General features: G+C 41.7%; 1 protein-coding gene across 6 annotated transcripts in view; it reads left to right on the forward strand.

Moving 5' to 3' along the window:
* The first annotated feature begins 605 nt into the window (after positions 1-605).
* TRPC4AP (transient receptor potential cation channel subfamily C member 4 associated protein) overlaps positions 606-24,460 on the forward strand; it is a 39,117-nt gene continuing 15,262 nt past the window's right edge. The window contains exons 1-9 of one of the 6 annotated variants that reach the window (XM_075059018.1): positions 606-751; positions 10,616-10,744; positions 10,997-11,113; positions 14,082-14,139; positions 15,261-15,316; positions 16,921-17,049; positions 18,806-19,007; positions 21,016-21,204; positions 22,912-23,054. In XM_075059018.1, the coding sequence (XP_074915119.1) occupies positions 614-751; positions 10,616-10,744; positions 10,997-11,113; positions 14,082-14,139; positions 15,261-15,316; positions 16,921-17,049; positions 18,806-19,007; positions 21,016-21,204; positions 22,912-23,054 (1,161 nt within the window). In that variant the 5' untranslated portion in view covers positions 606-613. Of the gene's footprint in view, positions 752-3,000; positions 3,195-10,615; positions 10,745-10,994; positions 12,830-14,081; positions 14,140-15,260; positions 15,317-16,920; positions 17,050-18,805; positions 19,008-21,015; positions 21,205-22,911; positions 23,055-24,460 lie in introns of those variants that run through there. The other 5 variants (XM_075059010.1, XM_075059041.1, XM_075059031.1 and 2 more) reach the window with 5 other exon arrangements.

The raw sequence follows: 24,460 nt of genomic DNA on the forward strand, positions 1-24,460 counted from the left end.
TCTCCCAGGGCAGAGCAGCTTTGTTGTGAAGGTCTGTCTGGTGGTCTGGGCTCTTCAGGCGGTCACCGGTCTCTATTTTGTGGTTTCTTTCATTTGATTCAAACAGCTCCTTGGGTGCCGCGCTATGGATTGGGGTTCTGCCTGTGTGCCTCAGCTGGTAATGGTAAAAATAAAACAGTAGCAGTAAAGCACACGGGGGCCTTGTAGCGGAAATAAACTCGGGCGCCCTCCTGTCAGGGCCCTGCCGCCTCAGCAGCCCGCAGGAGCGATCGACGGAGGCGGCCCGGGGCAGGGGAAGGGCGGGCAAGGACGTGGCCGTGGCGTTCAGCCCCCCCACCCCCGTCCCGCAGCAGCTCCCCCACGCAGCGTGGGGGGCGACCCAGGCGGCCGCCGGGGGATGGCGGGGCCTCCCCCGCCCCCCTCCCTGCCGGGATGCTCCGCGCATGCGCGACACCCCCAGCCGGACTACATTTCCCAGCGGCCCTCCGGCGGCGGCGCAGTGCGCGCGGGGCCCGGGCGGGGGCGCTGCGGAGCGCCCCTCGCGCCGCTCCGTACAAAGCGGCGGGGGGAGGGGGCGCTTCCTGTTTGTCTCCGTCCGAGCGGAGGAGCGGCCATGGCGGCGGCGGCGGCGGCGGGGGGACCCGGGCCCGGCGGGGGAGGCCGGCGCGGAGCCCGCGCGGCGGCCACCAACATCCTGGCGCAGCTCCGGCACGGGCAGCTCAGCGGCCGCGGCCTGACGCGGGGGGCGCAGGTACGGGATGGGGGCGGGTGGGCCGGTGGCGCGGGCCCGGGGGTCGGCGCGGCTGGGGGCTCCCGCGGGGACGGGCGGGGCTCTGGCCTGGGGCTCCGGCGGTGGGCCGGGGCGGGACGGCGGAGGCCTGCCGCACCTCCTGACCCGACACCCCCCGCCCGCCCGCGGCCGGCCTCGAGCAGGGCCTGCAAATCCGCCTCGGAGCCCGGCCCGCAAGGCCTCGCTCCGTCGAGGGTTGGGAGCGGGTGTTTGGCGGCCCCTCGGCGGGGCTGAGCACCAGCGCGGGGCTGTCGGGCCTCTCCTGGAGCCCCGAGGCCGGGAAGAGCCCGGCTGGCCTGGCGGGGCCTGCCGCCAAGTCTGCTCGGAGGCAGCATCTGGCAAAGCGGCCTCTCTCCGCCCGGACCGGAGCGCTCGCTGGGGCTCCCCGTCCTCCTCTGCCAGCCCGGGTTTGGTCCTGGTGCTGGAGGGGTGGCCCTGCAGCCTCACGCGGTGGGGAAGAAGGCTGCCTCTGTGCCTTCGAGCTGCTTTTCCCTCCTTCCCACCCTCGGTCTCCCTGTAGAAAGAGTGTGGAGCAGGAGGAGCGTTTGCCCCGCTGCAAAAGAGCCGTCCTCCTCCGTTGCTTTGGTTGGTGATAAGAGGTTGTGGCTTTCTCCTGCAAAGAAAGGAAGCTCTGCTTGGAACTATAACAATGCAGCGTCAAAATTTAAGCGTATTCGGTGGACAAAGGCAACCTCGTGATACTAGGGCTCAGGAGACCTTTTAGCTTTGAAACGGGGTAGGCTTTATGCAGGTGGTTTTCCATGAAACTGTTCCAGGTCTGTTTCAAATTTGTCATCTTGCCCAGTTGATGATGCTGGGAAATACCAAGAAATGAAATCAACTTGTTAACCTAGGCTTGTGCCTATCGTGTGCTTATGCTGGCTTTTTTTAAGAAGCTCCTCACGCATAATGGGCTATTCATTTCTTTTCATGAAGAATAATTGGCATTTATTTTACAGATTAAATGCAAAATGGTGCAAAGACTTGGAAACTGGAGTGTGGGATAAAGTGTTGCATTCAGGTTGTGATTTATTGAGCTAAAGTATCTTAAAAGAGTTACAATGGAATAAAAAGTGGGATTTCTCTAAGTGGTTTTCACTAGTGGAGACAACAGTATTTTCCTTGATTAACAAGGATTCTGAGCAATTACTAGGAGAAGACTTGTTCATCATAAATGTCCATGCCTCGTTCTGTAGCTGAGAAGTAAAAGAGCTGGAGATAATTTTTAACAGCTCTTTTGTCCTTATCGTACTGCTTGCTTAGATACTAGTTTAGTTAATACATAAGAAAAAGCAAATAATTGGCATGAATTTAAACCTGATATTGTCTCTTTTGAAGGAAGTTATTTCTGTGGGATTGTTTTAGGAGTGTATTTCATACGTCATGTAGACAAAGCGGCATGTTGTCTCACTAACTTGCCTGTCCACCTCTATGCTCTTGCTTGCTCACTCTCCCACAACCATAGCGATTTAAGTCAGATAAACCCGTAACAACGTTCTGCACCAATGTAATCTGTTAGGATGGTACTTCCCTCCACTCTGGGCTTTGGTTTGCTTGAGAAATGCAGTGGTGCTGTGTTTTAATTTGGGGCTTTTATGAATTGTTGGAAATAACTGCTGAAGCAAATGACCAGGCTTTTACAGTAATCGAGGAAATTCCACTAGTTATATCCCCTTTCTCACAAAGCCCAAGTTTGAGGTGTTTTTTGCTGTTGTTGCTGGGGGTTTGTTTGGTTTATTTTACTTTATAAATTTCAGTGTCACTGTGCTGCTCTGAAAGACTTAAAGCTTGGACCCCTAGGGCTCCCAGTGCTTCATAAATGCTGTAGGAATACATTTTTAAATCACTTAGACTAAGGGGGTGGGAGAACAACTCCCTGAATGATTTTGAACTTTGTAAATTATGTGTCTCTCTACTTTTACCTTGAAGCAGTTTTTTGTTTGCAGACAATCTAAATAATAAAACACTTCGATGTGTTAAAGAAGTACGAGGCAGTTTTGGGTGGTTTTCTTTTTTGAGTTCTACTTTTTGTCAAAATGTTTGTAGTTTTCCTGCAGTTGGCTTCTCAGTGGCAGTGTGGTAGCCCTTGCTTAAGTTTCTCAACTCATAAGCTCCTGAAAAGCCTAAGTGCAGATCCAGTTTCCAAGCTGCTGTGTGTTGGGGTCTAGAAGAACAAGTCTGGAGAGTGTCCTTCGAGCTCTTTCTTCCCTTTCTTTGCAAGGACGTTTTGGGTCATATGCTGCATGGACTGCATCGCTGGTATCCTGTGAGGAAGAGAAACCCTTTTCAAGATCTTAATTCGGAGAGATTGGGAAACACCATTCCTTGCTGTGGTGCCTGCCATCTGAGTAGTGTTCTCCTGCAGTGTTTTCACTGTATTTCAGCATCTGATCTCCAGGTTACAGTTAGTATCCTTCTGTGGGCAGCAGTAGCATTTATTCTTAAACAAAGGTTTGCATACTATTTTTAGGTGATCTCAAGATCCATTTTTGTATGAGGAAGGCAGGGGCTTATCTTTGGTAAGATATCCTTTGGTAAGGATAATTGTTGACAGGCCTACATCTGAAAGATCATCAGACTGATCTTACGGGGACATAAAAATATTTTTTATGGCAACGGGCGCCTGAATATCCGGTAGTTTCAAGGCCTGCTAAGGCTCTGAAATCTGGATCCTTGTGTGTTCTTGCTGTACTCGCCTACCAGGAGCCATAGCTTTCTTGCCAGTTGGTCTTTTTGCTTCATGATTAATAAAAAGAAAGTTGATAGATAAAGCAGATTTCAGTAGATATTGTCATTATTTCTTCACATATCTATTTTGGCCATATTGCTAGCATCAGCTGCTGCCTGGATGCAAGCCTCAATCATTGGTATCAGATTGCATAACCTTGTATCAAGGTTTGCCCGAGCACTGAGTATAGTGCAAGTGAAAGGGGCTTTTCAGATGTTGGTAAACTAGAATCAGACCAACTTTCCAGAAGTGACACACATTTTCTAATAAAGAAAAATATTGCTTATGAACTGACTGGTCTGTAGTCCCTCTCCTGGCACATCTGTGCTGTGTGCACACAGGCACTGTAAATAAGACCTGACGGGGTTTATGCTGTGGTTCCTTGAAGGCAGAAGAACATTTTGGCTGAGCTGATCAAGCTCAAATCCCCTTAGCAAGAGGGCACACACTTCATCTGCTGCAAGCCAACTGTGAAAAGCATGTATATAATGTGAAACCAGAAGAAGTTTAGGTGCAGCTAAGTGAATCCCTGTAGACAGAGCGGTATAATAATGGACTAACCAGTGATTCGCTGGCAAACCAGCGTGCTTCTGGTGCAGTCCCAAGAGCAGATCGTCAGCACTGGTCTCACTCTCACAGGATTGCCAAGGTTTGGCTGAAACAATCAGAATGGAAAAAAGGAGTCCATTTTTCCAGCTGTATTTCATGATCTGCTATCCCTAGGAAGAGATGCTTCCCTTTGCAGGATAGTCCCTATCCACTTTGAAAAAAAATATCTCTGTGGAAGGAAAGCATTTTCTGCCTTGGACATCCAGATTTCCAGGTCCTACCATTACAAGTTATCAGTAGCCTGTAGTAGTTTCCTAACTCTGAGAAAATACTTTCTTTTCTAATCAGTTTTATTTCCTCCTTACAACACCACCAACAACAAAACATTCACGTGAATGTAATCCACTTTAGTAGCTCTAATTGTATGGGTCTTAACAGGCTTATACCTCTTCAGCAGAGGACAGCTAGCGAGTATTGGAAAGCCTGGACATGGTTTTTTATGTAATGGGGACCAGAGCTCTGTCATACACTAGAATGCTCAAAAGTGGTAGTGTTGGACTTCAGCAGTCTTATTTTGTGTGACTGAAGATATGTGGGAAGAAAACAGTTGTAGATGTGATATTCCTTGCCCCTCTGCTTTTTCCTAGATATCCCTACAGATTTTGCTTTCTTTCAAAATGAATTAAAGAAGAAACTTAGGCAGTTCCAAGGAAAAAGTAATCACTGAGAAGTTAATATAATTTTACATATTAGTTGGTTTATTTTTCTCCGAGAGTAAGATCATCAAAACAAACATTAGTAGCTGTTATTACTATCTGGTAGATTCTGTAGTGGTTTTGAAGAGCTGCTGGTGTTAAAGATCTGTGTTGGAGTTGTTCTGCTCTTGGAAACGCTGTGGAGTTTTGAGATTGGCAAGACCTGTTCTTTGTCTTGGTAGACTAGCTCTCCTTCCAGTGACGGTGAGTAGAGCAGTAGTTTGGGAGTCATGGGGATGGTTAGACCTGGCTAGAAGCTACGACAGGTTTTATCCTAGGACACCATGTCCCTGGGTTCATGCCTGGCTTTTGGGTTGGCAGAAGAAAGGATGGCGAGCTCCATCCATGGTTGTGGAGGATGGAGAAACAGTAGTTATGGGAAACTTGATACACACTTCGAAGAATCTAGGAGGTGGAGAGAGGCTGGAAAGAAGTGCTGTTACGTGGATTTCTCCCAGCTTAATATCACCAATGGAGTTTCTTTTTATGAATAAAATTTTGGGGGTTCTGACATGTTCTTGGTCAGAGCTATGTGCAAAAGACCAGCGGGTGACTGGCTGCATTGTTTACTGCCCCGCAGCTGCAGGGTAGCAGTTCACAGCTTCACCCTTGGAACACTTTCAGAATCACTGTATAGGCCAGAAGTTGTGTTTCTGTAGTATGCTGTTGTGTTAAAATGAACACTTGTGGGGGGCTGTCATTTACCTTGGTTGTAGGCGCTTTTTTGTGAAAAGGTGTGTGAGGAAAGAGAGAGCTTAGCCGGACTGATGCATGTTTGTTAGCGACTGAAAAGGAAAATAAAGAGCTGGGATGACGGGGCGCTCCCCAAAATACTGAATAATCCTTCTCCTGGCAGTCTGTCAGAGGTGACTTCCTAAGTTATTACTGTTCAGAGGAAAATTAAATATTTAATTGCACAAATATTAGGTTTGTGTTTTTTAAAGGTACTGCCTAAAATGTTTGAAGGAAAGGATATGGAAAGGCTTCCATTTTATTAAAAATACGTAGAGACCATGTGCTTGCATCTGTTTCTTGAGATCCATAATCTTGTGCCTCTTTTCCCTTTTAAAATTCCAGAACATTTGAATATATACTTCAGAAATGGTCATGGAAAATACTGAGAATGGAAATTCTGGCGTTTTTTTTAAGCATTGCCAATCTTACTTTAATGCATGATTACAACAAAAAATTGAATTAAGAAAACTCACAACTGATGTGTCATAGCTGTAAAGTTCTATCACAGCATGAATCCTTTAGTGCTGTAAAGGATGCTTGGACACGTGGGTCATTATTTTTCACTTTTTGAAAGGTCACAGAAAACACCCTCCTGTAGTGAGTGTTCAGCAAGACAGTGAAATGTTTGGAGGGTAAAATGTGAAATAGAGACACAGTTTTCTTAGAAAACTGCTACCCCTACTCTGGAGAGCAAAGGGGAGGATTAGCTCATGGTATTTCTGCTACTGTCATGTGCTCATGGGCCTTTAGTTCGTCAGCAACTATGGGAAGACATGGAGTTGTGTCACTGCCCACAGCTTAGAAAAGTGGTGGAGATCAGGTTAGGAAAATAAGAGGTTTACTTTGCAGGGCAATGAAAATTGTCACAAAGCAGGAACACAAATGGAAATGAAAATCCTCACTGGAAGGGGTAAGGATTTTGAAGCAGTCATGACTACAAGAGATCTCAGGCCAGTAACAAAGGTTTCGGCAATGCTTGTAACGCAGTTCTGACCACGTGCAGGGGCACAGGCACAAAGCAGCCAGGGAGGATAAGCTGCTTCTGTTGGAGAGGCTGTGCCTGGAGGATAGCAGTCATGGGTAGGAACATCGATAGCAAATACTATAGCAAAGTGGAGGGGGAGAAAGGAAAGGGAAACTCAAATGATCAAGGGATGGATTTAGGTAATTATTGACATATAACTCAATATAACTTGATGAAGATTTAGGTATTATTCGTAATTATTTATTGACCATTATGCTAAGGGATGGTGGGGCATTTTAAAAGGATTTATAACACAGGAGGATTAGAAAGAAATTTAAAAGAAAGATTTAGATTTGTGTGTAGTGTCTTTGTTCAGCCCTTCATATACTTTCAAGAAAAAATATGCACAAAAATTACTTAAACTCTGGAGTAGGGAAGTATTCCTACGGTAGTTATCAGTCTTTGGAGTAATCTCCTGGGAAATCCTGGACTCCAGTCTTTTGGGAGACTTTAAAGAGAAAACCACTCAGTGTACTCTACCTTACAGTCATGGTTGTGCTTGATGACACATTTTTAACTGTACTTAAATCTTCTCCAAAGTCTTTGATTGCCCTTCCAGCAAAACCACTGCCATGGCTTCAACGACACAGCTGCAGCAGGGAGACATGGCTGGTACTGGTTAGGTATCTGATCACCTGGCTGGTGAACTGCATTCAGTAAACTGCCAGTGTAAAACTGGCATCGTACAGACTGCTTTGGACTGTGACAGAGTTTGGGAGCTCTGTGCTTGGGCTTGAGCTAGCGCATGCCGCCTTGTTTCAGAGGCCTGCCTGGAATATAACTGCTTCTGGAGAGCCATAGTGTTTCTGGAGAGCCCCAGGTTTCTCAGTTTGCGATACAAAACTTGGATGTGTTACAGCAGACTTCTGAGAAGTGAGTGTGTGGAGTCCTGGTGTTTGTACCTGTTTGGTTTGCTGTACCTGGGTGGTAGGGAAGTTTTGACGCTGTTCTTTTGTTTCCCCAGTGATTTGTACTTACTCTGTCATCTTCTAATGCCAGTAAGGCATGATGCTTCATAACCCCAGCAGCCGTCAGTTAGGTAGGCCCTTTCTTTTAACTGATGCCATTTCCAGCTGGGCTTCTGCAACCTCCCCTTCTTGCTAGATAGTATCTAACTTCTAAAGCTTTGTATGCAAGATTTTAGATATTTTATCCAGAGCTATTCAGTGAATGAAGAAAATTTCTGAGAAATAGTGTTGGATTGCACTTATCCTGCTTGGATGAGACCAAAAAATTCTAGAGAGGGAGAGGGGCCCCAAAAGAACCAGTGCTAATTTTGATGACTATTCAATAATGTTTGCCCAAAAAGAGCAAGAAGGAAACCAACTTCACTTATAAATGAAAACTGTTGACTAGCTGCTATTACAGAAGTCACGAGATGCAGTTTTTAACCAAAATGGTTGTAAAGAAAGACAGCTCCATACAATCTAATTGAATTTTAATCCCTCCACAGAATCCAAAATCTTTGCGTTGGCAAATACCGCCCCACCACAATGGAAATATTCAGAGCCAGGGTAGCCTCATAAATACAGAATAGGGACCACAAGCTAGAGCTTGCAATGAAACCAGAGACGTATTAAATCAAGAGAAAGAAAAACTTTACTACTTTTTTTTTTTTTTTTTGAAAGCAGTTAAAAGAAGATGAGAGCAAGGAAACATTTGCTTCATTCTTTCAGAGTTTCACTTCTGAAAGTTTTCTGCAGATCAGTACAAGTGACTGCCCCTCAGAGTCTGGGACAGGGAGAGGAAGACCTACTAGTATAGAAATGAGAACGGAGATGGATCCTGCCCCAAACCAGAAGCGTATGTGTGATTAACAAATGTGGTATTAAGCCCAGGACAAGTTTTTAACATCAGTTAAGGGCTTTGGCCTTTTCTTAGAGCACTTGGATGCTGAAATACGCACGTCATCTTTGCCTGTGGTATCTTCCACATCAGCTGGAGCCGGAGAGTTGGATTCTTTCCCTGGCATTTTGCTGCACGTTCTTTGCACTTTACCCAGCAATTAATCCGGTTCCTCCTGCCACTTGTGGGGTTGTATACTCCTCCCACACCTGAGAGGGGGTAGTGGTAGAATCCTTGCTGTCTGGTGTGGTATTACAAGGTGCTGGTATTACAAGGAGAAATGGAAATTTGTGACTTCAAAGGAACTGACCCATTACTCACAGTGCAAATGATGAGAAGCCATTTTGACTTTCTAGTTTTGTCCTGCCATTTCTCATGCGAATGGCCTCCTCAGAAGGAACTCTGTGACACTCTGCAGCAGTGCTGGTTGATTAGTCTTACTCAGAAGTCAGAAAGCAGGGAAAAGTTAAAAACTGGAGGGATTTTTATGTCCCAGGTTTGCTCATGCTGCTTCAATCACCCCTTGTAGCAAGAAAACCTGGTACTTCAAGAGCCTTGAAGTTCTTAGCCATGTACAAATTTGGGTATTTCATCAGGAAAAGAACGCTAAGTATCTGGGAAGCTTAGAAGAAGGGTGAGGACCCGTAGCAGCTAGCACTGCCAGTCTGAGTTTTCATGTGCTTGCATGAGTTCTCTGGTATTCCTGTATGCTGCCTAACAAGCAGAGAGGAGTTAAATTCTCAATCAGAAATTGGAGTATATTTGCATGTAATTGTCTAATCAGGAATTGAATGGCCCGTTGGAATTGTACACTGAGGTATATCTGAGAAGGATGTCTTGGCTGAAACAATAAGAAGCAAGATTTTCTGGCTGTTAACTATTAACTGAACATTTAAGCAGGCTGGAGGGAAACAATGCAAGTTAACCACAGAAAGGTTTGGGGAGTGACTTATGCAGAATGAGAGCAGCTTAGAGGTTTAGGCCTAGGAATAAGAGAAAATCCACACATGTTGCATTGAGATGCAGTCCTGTTGACCTGGGGATTGGGGTTTTCTTTTTTTTTTTTTTTTTTTTTTTATTTGGAGGGCATATAAAAATTTTGTAAAACCAGCCAGAAATCTTGCTGGCTGTAATTGTCATTGCTAGCCTTACCTTTCTGTACAAGGATAATTCCCTATTTTGGGGTTGATCTAGCTACCTCTGAAGTATTGTTAAGGAAGGGAGTTAAATTTTGGTCAGCATTGACCGGATGGTGAACTTTAATGAAGAGCTCCTCCTTTACAGCATCTGCTGGCAGTAACCTGGAAGTGTTCAGGCTCCAAAACCTCTTTTGTCGATTCTAAGGAGAATATTTATTAGTCTTGTGCTGCTACTTCAGGTTTTTTCAGGTGTAAAATATAGTGGTGAATATTGAGAATTTTTTATTTATTTATTTTGGGGAGAAGGAGGAAAATTGGAGAAGGTTTGCACAAATGTAGTAGCAAATGCTAAGGTGTTCTTTTTTGTGGTTGCAGCCTGCTTCCCAGAGGATAATGACAGTGGTATTGTTCTACTGATTTAGTTGTTGGTCTCCATTTATAATCAGCCCAAGACTACAGAGGAAATTTTCACTGTATCTTTGATACATTCTTCTGGAGCCTGCTTGTAAGTCTTAGTGGTTTGGGTCATTGCTATGACCAAAAGTGGCTTCAGGGACTTGGCTGGGGAAATACTCATTACTAGCTGAATGTAACAAGTAATGAAGCCTTTCCATCTTCAGGGTTCCATCTGCCTTAGACTAGTGTAATTTTTGATAGTGTCAAGGGCACCCATTTCCTCATTCAGTGACCTGTCAGTTGGAGTTCTACTAATGGAATTATTTAGAGTGTAATGTGTTCCTATTTTAAAATATATGATCAATATAAAAATATGGAATGAGATTAAGTACTCTAAATTATAACATCTGCTTTAAGGCCTGTCCTGCTTAAGATACTTTGACCAGCTGTAAAATTCTGCAGCTACCAGTCCTGGATAAATTGCTGCATAGAAAGAGGTACTGGATTTCATAATGGTATTTTTTGTATTGGTACTCTCTACAATAAACTGTTTTTCTGTAATACTTGGATATTGATATTTTGGGGAGGTGATAAGGTTGTTTTCTGGTTATGAAGCATTGGACACATGGGAATTAAATTCTTTCTTTGTTGCAGATCACAGAGGCCTTGTTAAAGGAAAGAGATAAACAAGCAAAATGGAATGGGATTCCCTTACTGTTGCAAAAGCTGTATGAACATAGCCATCCAAACAGCGATTTCTCCCAGTGCCAAAGCATCTTAAAGGTACTGTCTGCACTGTTCTTCCTGAAAGCTAGGGGTTATTTTGTTGTTGCTTTCTTTAAAGTCTACTGTGATCATATTCTAACTAATTTTTGAAACTGTTTGCATGATAGTATCTGTGAATTGGCTGGTAGATAAGAGCTGGCAATGCGTGTAATTGATTAGTCAGTAGATCACACAGATAGTTGGAGACAATTGTGTTTATACTGATAAACAGTTTTCATTTTTAACTTTTTTTTTTTTAACTGCACACAGGAAATTTCTCCACTTCTTTCAATGGAAGCCATGGCATTTGTTACAGAAGATAGAAAAGCTGCTCAAGAGTCCACTTTCCCAAATACATACACATTTGACTTATTTGGAGGAGTTGATGTAAGTGTGTTTTTTCAACAATATCAAAAGATTTCTTCATGATAGTCATACCACTGAGAAGTCTGTAAGTGAGGTCCTTGAGACCTTTGAAGCATCTAAATGCAAGTTACAGAATGACTTTGCCAATTTGATGTTAAGTATTAGAATTATGCCTGTTTCTGTTAATCAAAATGTGAAAAAGGTGTATTTTCCGAGGCATTATATCATCAAAAGTGAGGTGCTTTTTCTTGTATGATATAGAAGATCTGACTGTTTGTTTGGGCAGTCAGTTTTTAACTGGTGAGACCTCTAGGTTCTCAATGAAAACAGTTTCAAATGATTTCTAGTTGTGAGATACAGTTGGTACTAGAGCACTGAGAACTTCACTTGCCACTGAAGGGTATGTGGCGGGTTTTTAAGCACACTAGGGCGCTCTCTTAGCCAGGTTGTCTATGTTTATTGCTGGCATGCAATGCAGACTACTTCATCTGTGAAAACATTTTTAAACAGAACTGCAAGGTTTCTGTAGACATTCTGGCAATTTATCTTTTTGGGTTTTTTTTGTTTTTTTTTTTTTATTCTACATTACACAAATACCTATGTTTGCTCGATTTTATGGTGACAGACTCTGGAATCTTAGCTTTCATTAGTAATGTATGATTTGTATTTTCCAGTGAACTAATTGACACTTTCTTCCCTTTTTTTTTTTTTTTTTTTTTGTGGTCTAACTAAACAGTGTCTTTGCTACTTCTCTCTTGTTACACTTTGCATGCCTTTACTTAAGTAAAATTTGTATTTAGATTATGTTGTTTTGAAATTAACACTGGTTCAGTTGCTGGTATCCTGTCAGCTGAGGACAAAAGTCTTCAGCTACCCAAACAATGTAGAAAGTTGTATGAAAATGTTCTAAATTTCCCTTGTTTTTGAAGGGAAATAGTGATACTTCCCATAGAAGTGCTTTTAACATAAGAATGCACAGATTAAGTGGGGGGAGGAGGGAATATTTGGTTGGGTTTTGTTGGTTGGGGTTGTTTGTTTATTGTTTTTTTTTCTTGGCTGGAGATGGTAAATATCAAATACACTGTAATTATCTGGTACTATGGCCAGAGATTTGGCTGATACAAGTGAGTTTAATGCAGTGGTAGAAGCCAGTGCTATGTGTTTTTGAAAATCCTACTCCAGGACTTGAAAGGGAAGTAGTCTAATCTGCTGGTTCTGTGTATGCCATGTGATGATTCTGTGTTGCAGTATTTTGAACTGTGAAGCATGAGTAGCTTTGAAGGACACTAAATTTGCAGTATACTCTGTATATGCTATAATGTGTGATAGTATATTCCTTAAAATATTTTTGGATTCTGACAGCCTTTACATCAAGGAAGAACAAATGCACATTTGTGTCTCCTCCCTTTATATGAATACATGTAAAATATTACCCGAGAGTACAAACACATGAACTGATACACAAGCCTCGTGGACTTTGGATCTGAATGCAACCCCAGTCCAAGAAATAAGATCTCATAACTCCCTTTCTGCTCCTTCTGCCTCTGGTGAGGCACCCTGTTACCTATTCTCTTTCTGCCATTGGACTCTTGCGCTTCTTGCTGCATACTGTTGCAGTTTCAGTAGGATGGCTGAAGAAAGCCCTCTCCAAGGAGTGTCTCACACCACTGCAGTCCAGTCCCTGGAGTGTATGTGAGGAGCATACCAGTTCTGCAAGAATAAGGTGATAAATACATGGTGGGTTATAGTATTGACCAGGAAAAATAAATACTAGCTGAAAAGATCCACTCTGTGGCAAGGCAGGAGTGATCATGACTGTGGCCACCCCTAAAAGATAGACTTGTTTCAGTAGGTGTTCTTTCCCAGGAGAAGAGCAGGTGGCCTGCATCCCAAGTGCATAGGGATATCTTTGGATGCTTATCTCGGGTACCAAGCCTTGAGTTGTGCATTCTCCTCCTAAAACATAAGCCATTAATATGAGCACTACATTACTGCTGCAGTCATTTTTCTCTACCCTATTGATGCTACAGCTACTATTACATATATTGCTGGAAAATGTATATTCCTCTTTAAAGTTGCCTATTTATTTGTCAGTGCTTAAAATGTGGGCAGTGCCTCCAGTGCTGTCAGATGTTTTCCTCTGTGTCTGGGTAAAGTTAAGCTGGAACAAATAGGGCGAGTATATTATTGGTCGGAATGACTTCATTGGGTGATGCCTACATTGCTCTTAACAATTTTAAACTGAATTTTAAAAGTAGGGGCTTTTTGCAATGCTTCTTGCAGAATTCATCAATTCCTTCTAGTGGCTAACTCTCATTTTTAAATAAACTGCTATTTTTTAAAATGTTTTAAAGTAAACCAGTGGTATAGGCTAGAACTACTAAACATCAGTTCTACATCTATCAGAACCATAGTCCTAGTCTTGGAAAGCTGACTGTTACATTCCTTAAATAGAAATGAGACAACACTTCACATATCTGAATCTATATGTAAGTATATATACAAGGTGCATGTACGCAAGCAGTGGCTTGCTCTTTGTTGTTGAGATTAAAATCTGGAGCAACTAAGTTCTGTTACGGCGGGACCCAAAATGTATTTTGAAGCCCAGCAAGATTTAGTGAGAGCCTTTGCAAAATTTGCATCTCTTTGCAGATTATCGCTAAAGATACATTATTTTGAGAGTTGTGTGATAGCCATCCTTGATGTTAGCTGGATGCATGTGAAATTAACATTCTTTGCAGACTTAAATTCTTTAAAACTTGCCAGTGGGAGATTGTTTTATGTAACTGTTATTATTTCTTCAGGGTAAATACAACTAATTTTTGTCAATGTAATTTTGACACCAGTGGGGTTTTGATTGTAGAGCTTCCATTTTTCACCTCTGTGACTTCAGCAGAGACAGGACTAAGTTTGGATTTGTCACTGACAAATTAATTGTCTATTTGTATCTCAATGACTATTCCCTTAATTCTTTATCTTGTTATTACAGCTTTTAGTAGAAATTCTTATGAGACCTACTCTTATTACACAGAAAAAGAAACAGAAAAGTAAGTAAATAGGTATTTTATCTTGTTTTCCATTTTTGCCTTGTGTCCTTACTCAGACATAAATTATTCTATTTTTCTGTTATTCTCTTTCCCTACCAGCAATTTCCTGTTCCTAAATGAATCATTGGTTTCTTTGTTCTCTGTAGTACTTATTCGTGATGGGGTTTAGGATAGTCACCTGCTGAAAAGCACAGCTTGGGAGTATTCATGCACTCAGCAGCACATACTTCTCTCCATGCAGTAAATCTGCAATCACTGGAAACTTTTATTGTTACTGTGGCTATAGCTACATTAACAGTTATTAATAATAAGTCACAAAACATTGTTTATGTAATAGGAGTTACAGAGATTGTGAGATAATGAAAAGTATGCTGTTTTCCTGACCTAGTCATAGTGACTACTAATTTCCAAATTGGTATAAGGTGAACTTGTCAGTGGGGTGCAGTAGCTTAGCACAACTTTCCTGCTGGAGCAGCTTTGGTTTAGTGTTTTCATTTCTCCTGTCTGTGATTCTGCTGGCTCCCTGAACCAGCAGAAGGAAATGTCACAGTACACTCCATGCCAGTCAGCCAGGGAACTTCAAAGGTGAAGTAACTTGAACTTGAGCTAGAGGCAGCTGTTGTATGTCTATACAGAAAACATACTTTAAATATTAAAATGCTGGAGTAAATCAGATTGAAAGCTTTTCTATGAATTCCTGATGCTGCGTGGAGAAAACTGCATGAACTGTCCTTTTTTTTTTTCCTGTGGAACTAATAACATGTCTCAGCAGTTTCTCATATTGACAAATTTTGAGTTGATCTGTGATATTTTTCCTAAAATACTGTTTACAACTCTATAGTTTTCTTTTGTGTGTGACTAAGAAGTGCACTAGACCACAAATATATCTCTGTCTGTGGTCCTAGGCAGTGCTGATAGTAGTTTTGGAAGAAAGCATGTGAGCAGGTCAGGTATAGAGTGTTTCTTTGTCTGGTTTCTATCCTCCAAGGCATTTGCACATATGATCTGAGCTAGGTAGCCTGAAATTCTCACCTGCTTTATAGCTATTCACGTCACTACTGTTGGACATTAGTGTTCCTTGGCCATGTATAGCTAGTGAATGTCTGTTTTCTCCTTTGCAGTAAGCGATGACCTCATCAAGGACTGTTTAAGCATACTGTATAACACGTGTATATGTGTAAGTACAGTTGCTGCGGGAAGTGTTCTTCTGGTCATGTTTTACATGTGCCACTTGATAATACAACATACAGACTCTTTTAAGCATAATTTAAACTTACTTTTCAAACTTACTTTTCATTAAAATTCCTTCAGTTAAATATAGGACCGCCCTATATTTTGATGTGTTACTCAAATAATTTCTGTTTTCTTAGCCACACTGTCAAGTTTAAGTCCTCCTGTTTGGATCTGTCTGTATCTGTGTTTCCATAGGAAGGCTGTGGCAGCCTTTGTTGTATTCAAACTTAAAATTTGCAACTGGAAGTGAATGCCTGCTAAGCCAAGCTACAGCTAGTCTTGTTCAGTAATGGTGCTGGCAAAGTGTTTTAAGTTTAATCCTGTAACTCCTTCATGTGCTGAATATTGGTTCAGTTCAGTTGATGGCAGATCAGTGCCAAGGAAGATGCTGGGTTAAAGGCCTATTGAAACACCTTGCCATTAAAATTCTGAAGCTAAAAGCGCATGCCTCAGATTATGCATGCAGCGAACATCCTCAGGATTGCTTACTTAATCACACATTGTATTATGTAATAACCTAGGAAACATTGTTTAACAAAAATTTAGAAAAAGGCAGTTACTGTCTAAAGATATCAACCTAATCTCCAGACTTTGAGTCTTAACAGATGATGTTCTCACTAGTAAGTATCTGTGTACATATCGGAGGGGGAAGAGAGGGAACACTTTTTTCCTTGACTTACATGATTATTATTTTTTTTTTAAATACAGGTAATGCAACTTTTGCAAACTGTGAATAGCTTCATGTGCTAAGAAACCACTTTGCAATTTATAGACTAGCTGCTGTTTTAATTCACTTCAGTATTACTGCTCTCTCTTGAATGAGAAGTGTTTAGAATCACAGAAATGTGTGCAATATTAACTGTTCTTAGGCTTATGTTTAAATATCCAGGAGTGTCTAAGCTAGTCTAGTTCTGCAAGCGCTAGTAATATGTCAGTCATATATAATACACAGCTTTGCAAGCAGTAAGGATGTAGTTTTAAGTTTCGTTTAATTCCAGAAAAGACTGGCCGTGCTCTCAGCAGAGATCAGAGCATGAAAGCTGGCCTTAATGAACTTGGTGATGAACTTGAGTTCATGCTTTAGCATGACTTTTGGGTTCATCACCAAGTTCATTAAAGGCCAGTACTTGATTCTCATTGCTCAGACTCTGCCTAGCTGAGCAGCAATGCTGACTGTTTAGGAGGAATCTGGGGACTGCATTTACATACCATAAAATGGAGCTGGTTACAACTTGTATGGGAAACCAGAAACAAGCCTCTCTGACGTATTTCCAGGCATGCAGTGTTTACTTTTGATTCAGGCAAGTAAACAACTGCCCTGAGATGAAACCTCTCATCCTGGAGCCTGTAGTTTTTGCAAGCATCACGTTAACTTCAGACAAGGACTGGAGTTAGTTTTGGTCACCATAAACACAATGTTTCCTGGTTTCAGGAATAGCTGATTTGATAACACATCATCTGTAAAACTGTCCTGCATGTGCCTGTAACGTGCGACTTCTCGAGGTGGACTCTGACTTTGGGTCTGCGTGTACATTTGCTGCTTTCTAGACGGAAGGAGTCACAAGGCGACTGGCAGAAAGAAATGACTTTGTGTTGTTCCTGTTTACACTGATGACAAACAAAAAGACATTCCTACAAACTGCAACACTCATTGAAGATATCTTGGGAGTTAAAAAGGTTAGTTACTGGTTTCTTAAATTGTATTTGTATGGCTTTTCAGGCCAGTAGAGGAAAGAACTCTATTTGGAGAGTTGCTGAAGGTAATTGTCTAAGCTAGCATTCTTGCTTCTTGTAGCTTATTTGAAACATGACTGTTTACAGTGATCATTAACTTCAGCCATGTTTCATATAGAAGCCAAATTATGCATGTGGTCTCATACTTGTAATGCTTTTGTATAGCTTGCAGAGGACGATGGAGGGCGAGTACCAAGCTGTCATTAAAGTACAACCAGTATTTCAAATAAACAAAATGAACCTCATAAATTCACTTCTCATCCTTGCCTTCTGATTATACTTCAAATATTTTAGTAGTCTTTCTGACATCAGGAAGGCTTCCCGTGCTTCTCTCTTACCTTGAGGTTCATCACCTCTCTGAGAAGTTGTAGGCTGGGGGAACAGGGCACTTAGGTCTTCTGCACAAACTAGGTTTTTGAACTTGCTTGCCAGCATCATAACAGCTTAGTGCCCTGATGTGATGCAAATAAAATATTAGAGGTGTAAACCTGGGAAAATGCTGAATAAAATGTGTCTCTGTACATTTTGTGGAGAGGGTCAGGATTCTGTAACTTGTCACTGTTTTTTTAGAGTAAAGTCAAGGATGATGTACTTCCTGAGATACGAAACAAGCTTAGTTTATCTGAACATAAATGCTTTTTGCTGAGAACTGTTTTCAACATCTTTTTATTAAAAAGATCTTTTGATGAAAAAGACTGAGAAAAATAATCTAGAAGTCACCTGTCCTGTTTTCAGCTGGGATAGAGTTCATTTTCTTCCTAGTAGCTGGTATAGTGTTATGTCTTGGATTCAGTATGAGAACACCACCGATAACACACTAATGTTTTCAGTTGTTGATCAGTAGTGTTTAGACTAAGTCAAGGATTTTTCAGCTTCTCACACCCAGCCAGCAAGAAGGCTGGAGAGGGGACACAGCCAGGGCAGTGGACCCAAACCAGTCAGAGGGGTATTCCACACTGTGTAACATCACGTCCAGTATCTAAACTGGGGGGAGCTGGCCTGGGGCGGGGATCACTGCTCGGGGACTAACTGGGCATCGGTCTGCAAGTGGTGAGCAATTGCATTGTGCATCACTTGTATATTCCAATCCTTTAATTATTGTTCTTGTTTTATTGTTATTATTATCATTATTATTTTCTTCCTTTTCTGTTCTATTAAACTGTTTTTATCTCAGCCCACAAGTTTGGGGTTGGTTTTTTTTTTCCCCCGATTCTCTCCCACATCCCACTGGGTGGGGGGGAGGTGAGTGAGCGGCTGCATGCTGCTTAGTTGCTGGCTGGGGTTAAACCACGACATGCTTCTCATCTGTGAGTTTCAAAGGAAATATAGAAGTGGAAAACAATATTGAAACTTTCTAATATCTAAATGTAATTTGTGTGTTAAATTTGGTTCTGGGTTTGGGTTTGTTCGGGTTTTTTTTAATAAAAAAAAAAAAAGGCCCCCAAATTTTATGTGAATACTTAGTCTTTAAAATGTGGGTATCTATACTTTTGGAATGGATAAACCTAAGTGACACCAGTTGTAAATCACAGCTGTTCTCAGACTCTTCACTTGTCACTGCCTGCTTGCTTCTCTTTACTAACATTGAAAAAACACAGATCTTACCAGGGAAGAGCTGTAGCTGAATCCGCCTGGCTGTGTCTGTGTTCACTTATTGAACATCACGTGCGACTTACTCAGTTGATGTTGCCTCCTCCAGGAAATGATACAACTGGATGATATTCCCAATCTTGCGAGCCTTGTGTCCAGTTTTGATCAGCAGCAGCTTGCAAACTTCTGCAGGATCCTTGCTGTCACAATTTCTGAACTTGACACAGGAAGTGATGACAAGCACACGCTTCTTGCCAAAAATGCCCAGCAGAAAAAAAACTTGGGTCCTTCTCGAGCTGAAATTAATCAAGGTAACTGTTACATTGTGAGCAAATGCAGAAGAATCTCAACAGTGTGTGAGGTTTCCCTCCTCTGGATGTCACATCTGTAGCCTGTGTTTCTAGAGGATACTGTAAGCATTCTGTCTTACAAAGCATTTTTCTTTATTCACTTTCCTCAGGCAGTTTACTGGAAACAATCTTTTCTGTTAATAAAACTTACTTTGTAGCTTTCAGTTTCATATGGTGTTGGTAATTAGGTGAGTTAATTTCTGTCATTTCAGCCCTCTTTGATGAACTGAGTAGCTTAAAATAATTGGGTTTTTTTCCTATCCCTCAGTCATTTGCACAGCTTTCCTTTTAGTAACTCTCAGTAATTCTATGTCTTCCTTAAAAAACACGAATTCCTCAACTAAAACGGCATGCAGTGTGGTTGCTGGCGGAGCAGATCCATCTCTGATTTTATCTGACATTGTCCTGAGCAGGATGTCTTTCTTTGATGATAAAGTGTGTTTAATATTAATCATGTTGCCCACTGTTACCACACCAGCCTTGGAAATCTGTGGGTCTAATCTCAACTTAAACTTTGGGCACAGTGCAGATTTCCTTATTTTGCTGAGTACTTCTTAGATGCAGAAGTCTTGCCGAGAAGGACGAGTATGAATTTAAGAGATTTTAATTAAAGTACCCTCAAGTGTAGAATCTGCTTTTACTATGCTGAAAAGCTTTTGGGCCTCTGAAGCAGGTGTTTGCATAGGCCCATGCCAAACAATTTTGGGAAGTGCAGAAAGGGATTTTGGAGCTGGTTCTCTCATCTTCTACCATTTTGTGTTAGCCATGAACAGCAAAGCTCCATTTGTAACTGCTACCACCTCTACAGCATCCAGTGAGAGATAAATAGCATAATACAGCAGGCAGAAGCTGAGAAACTTTGAAGGGGGATGTATTGTCTTCTGCCCTGTGATTGCCAGAGCTTACTTGTAAAGAGCAGTGCACAAGTATGTGTAGGTGTGGGTACAAAGTTTAATTCAGTTGAACTGAATAAGCTTGGATCCTACAGAGCTGAACTTAGCCAAGCAAATGTTTAACTAATCATTTTTTGTTTGTACAATTAGAGCATGTGTCTAGGGCTGTAAAGCATATTCCATTTTAAAGATTTTATCAGGGAGCTTGTTCTTTCAGAGATGGTACTTGTGGGCAGAATCTTGCAACTCTTTCACATAGTGTTCATGGCCAAATTCTTTGTCCTTTTCTACTTGCACCTGCAAGTGTGAAGATTTAGCCATGTATCTATAATAAACAGGTCTTGTAATTAAGTTATTCTGTGAAAACTTTAGGACAAAATGCAGCTCCTAGCACCTACCCAAGTATTTCGCAGACTAGTGACTTCTGTCCTTGAACTGCTGTTTCTAAGGGTACAGTTCCACAACAATTAAAACCCTCTGAGTTGGGGCTGCTGTCGTGTGTTCCCCATCTGTTTTTCTCCATGATGAACTAATTCGGGAAACTAGTACTTAAAAAGCTGAGCTTTCTGCCCAGCTACTGAAGTGAGCTAGTTCAGTTTGCTATGACACACCACAGGAGGTAAACTGAAGGAGGTAGCATTGCACAGAGGAAAGGGGGGGTGGAGCTGCCCCTTCTAAGGACTGCTGCTTTATTTCTGCCAGCTTAATTTTCAGCCAAATCAGTTCCTTGATGTTGACTCACTGTGGACTGGAAAACAGCAGTGCCAGCAAAAGGGAATTGGCCAGAAACAAGCAGTTAGAGCAGGGTAGAACTAATTTTTTTCCAGTGTAAGTCCAACACAAACCAGTTTAACACTGATTGAATTATGCCTAGGATATGTACACTCTCTTCCAGTCCTTAATAGGAGAGTGCACCGACTTCTTCCATCTTTGGATGTTTTTAACCAGATGGAATTTATTTCTATGTAGTCTTCTATATTACTAATGTAGATGTCTTGGTACCTTGTGGTATAGAGGATTTGATGATTGTTGTGTTGGTGATCTTAAATCGTAATAAAATTATTTTTCTTTTTCAGCTACACTTTTGAATATTCCAGGCTTCATTGAGCGATTGTGCAAACTGGCAACAAGGAAGGTGTCTGAAACAACAGGTACTTCCAGCTTCCTCCAGGAGTTAGAAGAATGGTACACCTGGCTGGACAATGCACTAGTACTTGATGCACTGATGAGAGTAGCAAATGAAGAGGCAGAGCAGAGCAGTACAGGTATCTGGCTTGCATTCCTCTAGTCATTATTGGTTGATGTATATCTTAACCTTTGTCAGTGTTTGCCATGTATTGCTTTTCATTTCAACTGGTATTGATTCCCTTTTTCTTACATGAAAAACTGACGTATCAGGATTTAGGTCTGACTCCTGTTTTGTTCTCATGTAGCACTGATTATTTTTTTTCATGAACTAAAGTTAGCAAAAGGAAATGTCCTATGGCAAACTGTGCCCTTTGCACACCTAGATAGCACTGTAATACTGTACATCCACAACACTAATCTCCCCTGGAGTGACAAAAATAACGCACATCTGACGTAAGTGACTTTACCAGCATTTTGCTCTAAAACTCAGGCTGATGGCTTTAGGTCCAAATACTTCATACCAAACAAGTGGTCACTTCTTTAAAAAGGAAAGGTAGTTCCAGAAAAATTAAATAAGTTAATTGGAGGAAAAAAAAAATAAATTGTTCCAGGAGAGTATATGGAAGTGTTAATACAACCTTAGGAAAATGCTTTGAAGCAAGCATGTGGTTTGTTTCTTTCCCCTTCAATATTACAAAAATGTAGTGTATGTCTTGTAGAACTCAAAGTACTTGGTAACGTAATGAGAATTTTTCCAAAATTTTGATATCTAAATCTTTGCTTCTGTGCTTCTTTGGAAAACTTTCTTCCTTCTCCAGCTTCATTAGTTTTGTAGCAATGAATTATTAAAAATCCTGAAATTACACAAAAAAATGAAATAGGTGAATGCTCCAACAGCATCTCAGGCATACCTTTATACACACCAACTTAGTGGAAACTGGAGAACGCTTGGTATTTTGGAACGGAATTCACAAGGCAATTTTGCTGAGGTGAAACATGCCCAGTCAGAGCTCTTGACCCACAATGTCAGTTAGCAAGCAAACCTAGGTGTACTTTCCCAGAATACTGCCTCAGTCTCCAGTGCCTTGTGGCTTAGGGACTTCTGAGTCAGAGGTGTTGTCTATGCTTTTGAGCCTTTGATGGTTTCCTTCCTTTGTGTGTTTGCCTAGTTACTGTTTCTTCACATGGGTTCAAAAAGCATTCACACTATCCTGTGGCAGGGTGGTTCATCGCTTAGTTATGTATTGTGTAAAGAGCTAACTCCTTTCTGAACTGCAGCCTACAAGTTTCACTGTGTCCTTACTTTCTGTGTTTCACTCATGATTTCTGCCATGTTTTCCACTTGCAATCATGGTGTGTTATATCCTGTTTCTGCCCTTAGCAGTATAATTCTAGATAGGGCTGTGAAAATTATTTAACTGTGGCCTAAGTATACTGGTACTGAGGTATGAAATGAAAGTAGACTAATAATAAATGCTTCTGATAATCTCACCCCTGCTTTTATTACCTTTTCTGCTATGTCCTTTCTGGTGCAGTAATCTATTAATTCATGTAGGTGATCCTACTTATTTTAGGTAGATGATGCCATTTAGCTTATTATGGAAAATTTAAATCATTTTTAAAAATCTAATTTTATCTCCTCTAAAGTTCCAGCTGTATTTTTTCTCTTCTGTAGCATTTATTTTAAAATGGTTATTTGTCGTATGCCACTACTTCTAGTTGAGAGTAAGATTCAAGCAGGCATGCTGGTCTTATCTTCAGTGTTTCAGTGTAAAAGTAATAACTGTAACAAATCCTTTCCTGTTGAAGCTGCCTCAGGCTCACATCTTTGCCATCTTGTTCAGAGTCTTCAGATGAAAGTGGATTGGCCAACACCTCAACAAGAACACAGCTTCCACAGTCCATGAAGATCATGCACGAGATTATGTATAAGCTGGAGGTGTTGTATGTTCTCTGTGTGCTGCTCATGGGGAGACAAAGGAATCAGGTGAGTACTTGTAAACAGTCACACATGTGGAAGTTGATGTCTCTTTAAACCTAAGTGCTCATTAATTAGGTCACGGACACAGAAACATGAAGGGCAAAGCTCAAGGCATAAAGCTGGGCAAATCCCATCATTGCAGCGATCCACAAACAAACAGGCAGTGTTTCATTGCTGAGAACCAGAATGAGCCATTGGGCAGGGCTTGTCACAAGTTGTGCTGACCAGTGGGGTGGAGGGGTGGTCAGTCTCTGCAGAGCTGCTGCGCTGGTGGAAGATGGATGCAGGAGGATGCCTCCTGGATGAAGCATCCTGCCTCTGTGTAGGGAAGTGTGTGGGGTACCTGGATGCTGTGGGAGCTGCAGCCAGGCATTCTTCCCCTTCCTGGTGCGCTGGTGACCTGCTTGGACAGAGCCCTTTCAGGTCTTCCCCTTCTTTGACTGCTTTCACTTTTGGAAATCATCTGGGGTGATTTGTGAATGGGTGATTTTTGCAGTAGGTTCCCATGCATCGGCTTGAGTGTGAGCGTGTTGTTAAACTTTCAGCTGGGAGGATACACTTCAGTGCTGTCTGCACTGGGTGCTGCCTAGAAATCCCACTTATCTATTCCTTTGGTATTTCTTGCTTTCAAAATGAAAAATTTGTTCCCTGCCTCACATAGGCTTACGGAGAACCAGTCACTGCAGCTTGGCTGTAGTTTGATTTAAATGGGTCAAAAGCATATTGTGAAGGGAAAAGAAAAGCAATCCATTGGTGCAGTTTTGACAGGTTTCCAACATTAGCAGTCTGCTCAGCTCAGCAGAGCAGCTTGGAATAGCAGGGGCATTTGGATGCCCTAGAGACTGGGAGGATCAAATTGTTTTTGAGTTGTTGAAGGGCTGTTGTATTAGGCGAGAGTAGATGTGTTGGGGGGCTGTTGCTTGAGCACATTTATCTTGAGTATTTTGTTCTTTGCTAGTAACCTCCCACTGTACAGGAGTCACAAACACTCACCACAGGCAGTGTCTTAAATCTCTTAATCTGAATTTAAAATAGAAATGTGTTTGTAGTACAGTCTTGAACATAACTAACCTGCTCACTCTGAACCTACAAATGGACACTCAGCATTAAAAAGTAATAGATTCTGTATAATAGTAACCAGAGGAAACTAGCAATTCTTGCAGAAACCACAATCGCTACCATAAGAAACTCCTAATCCTGTTGTCATTCCTTTTAGAAGTACTGTTTATATTGGGCATAAAACAAAATTTAAAAAAAGTCCAAGACATAACTGGAACTACCAGAACATGGATCTGTTAGGAGGACTTTTTTTTTCCGTTGTATCAAGCCAGATAATTCATCCCTGCCTGATTTCACCACAAGAATGCAGTTTTATAGATACTGCAGAAACTTACTTGCAGCTTGCCCTCATC

This window comes from Buteo buteo, chromosome 2 (assembly GCF_964188355.1).
Source record: "Buteo buteo chromosome 2, bButBut1.hap1.1, whole genome shotgun sequence".
NCBI lineage: Eukaryota > Metazoa > Chordata > Aves > Accipitriformes > Accipitridae > Buteo > Buteo buteo.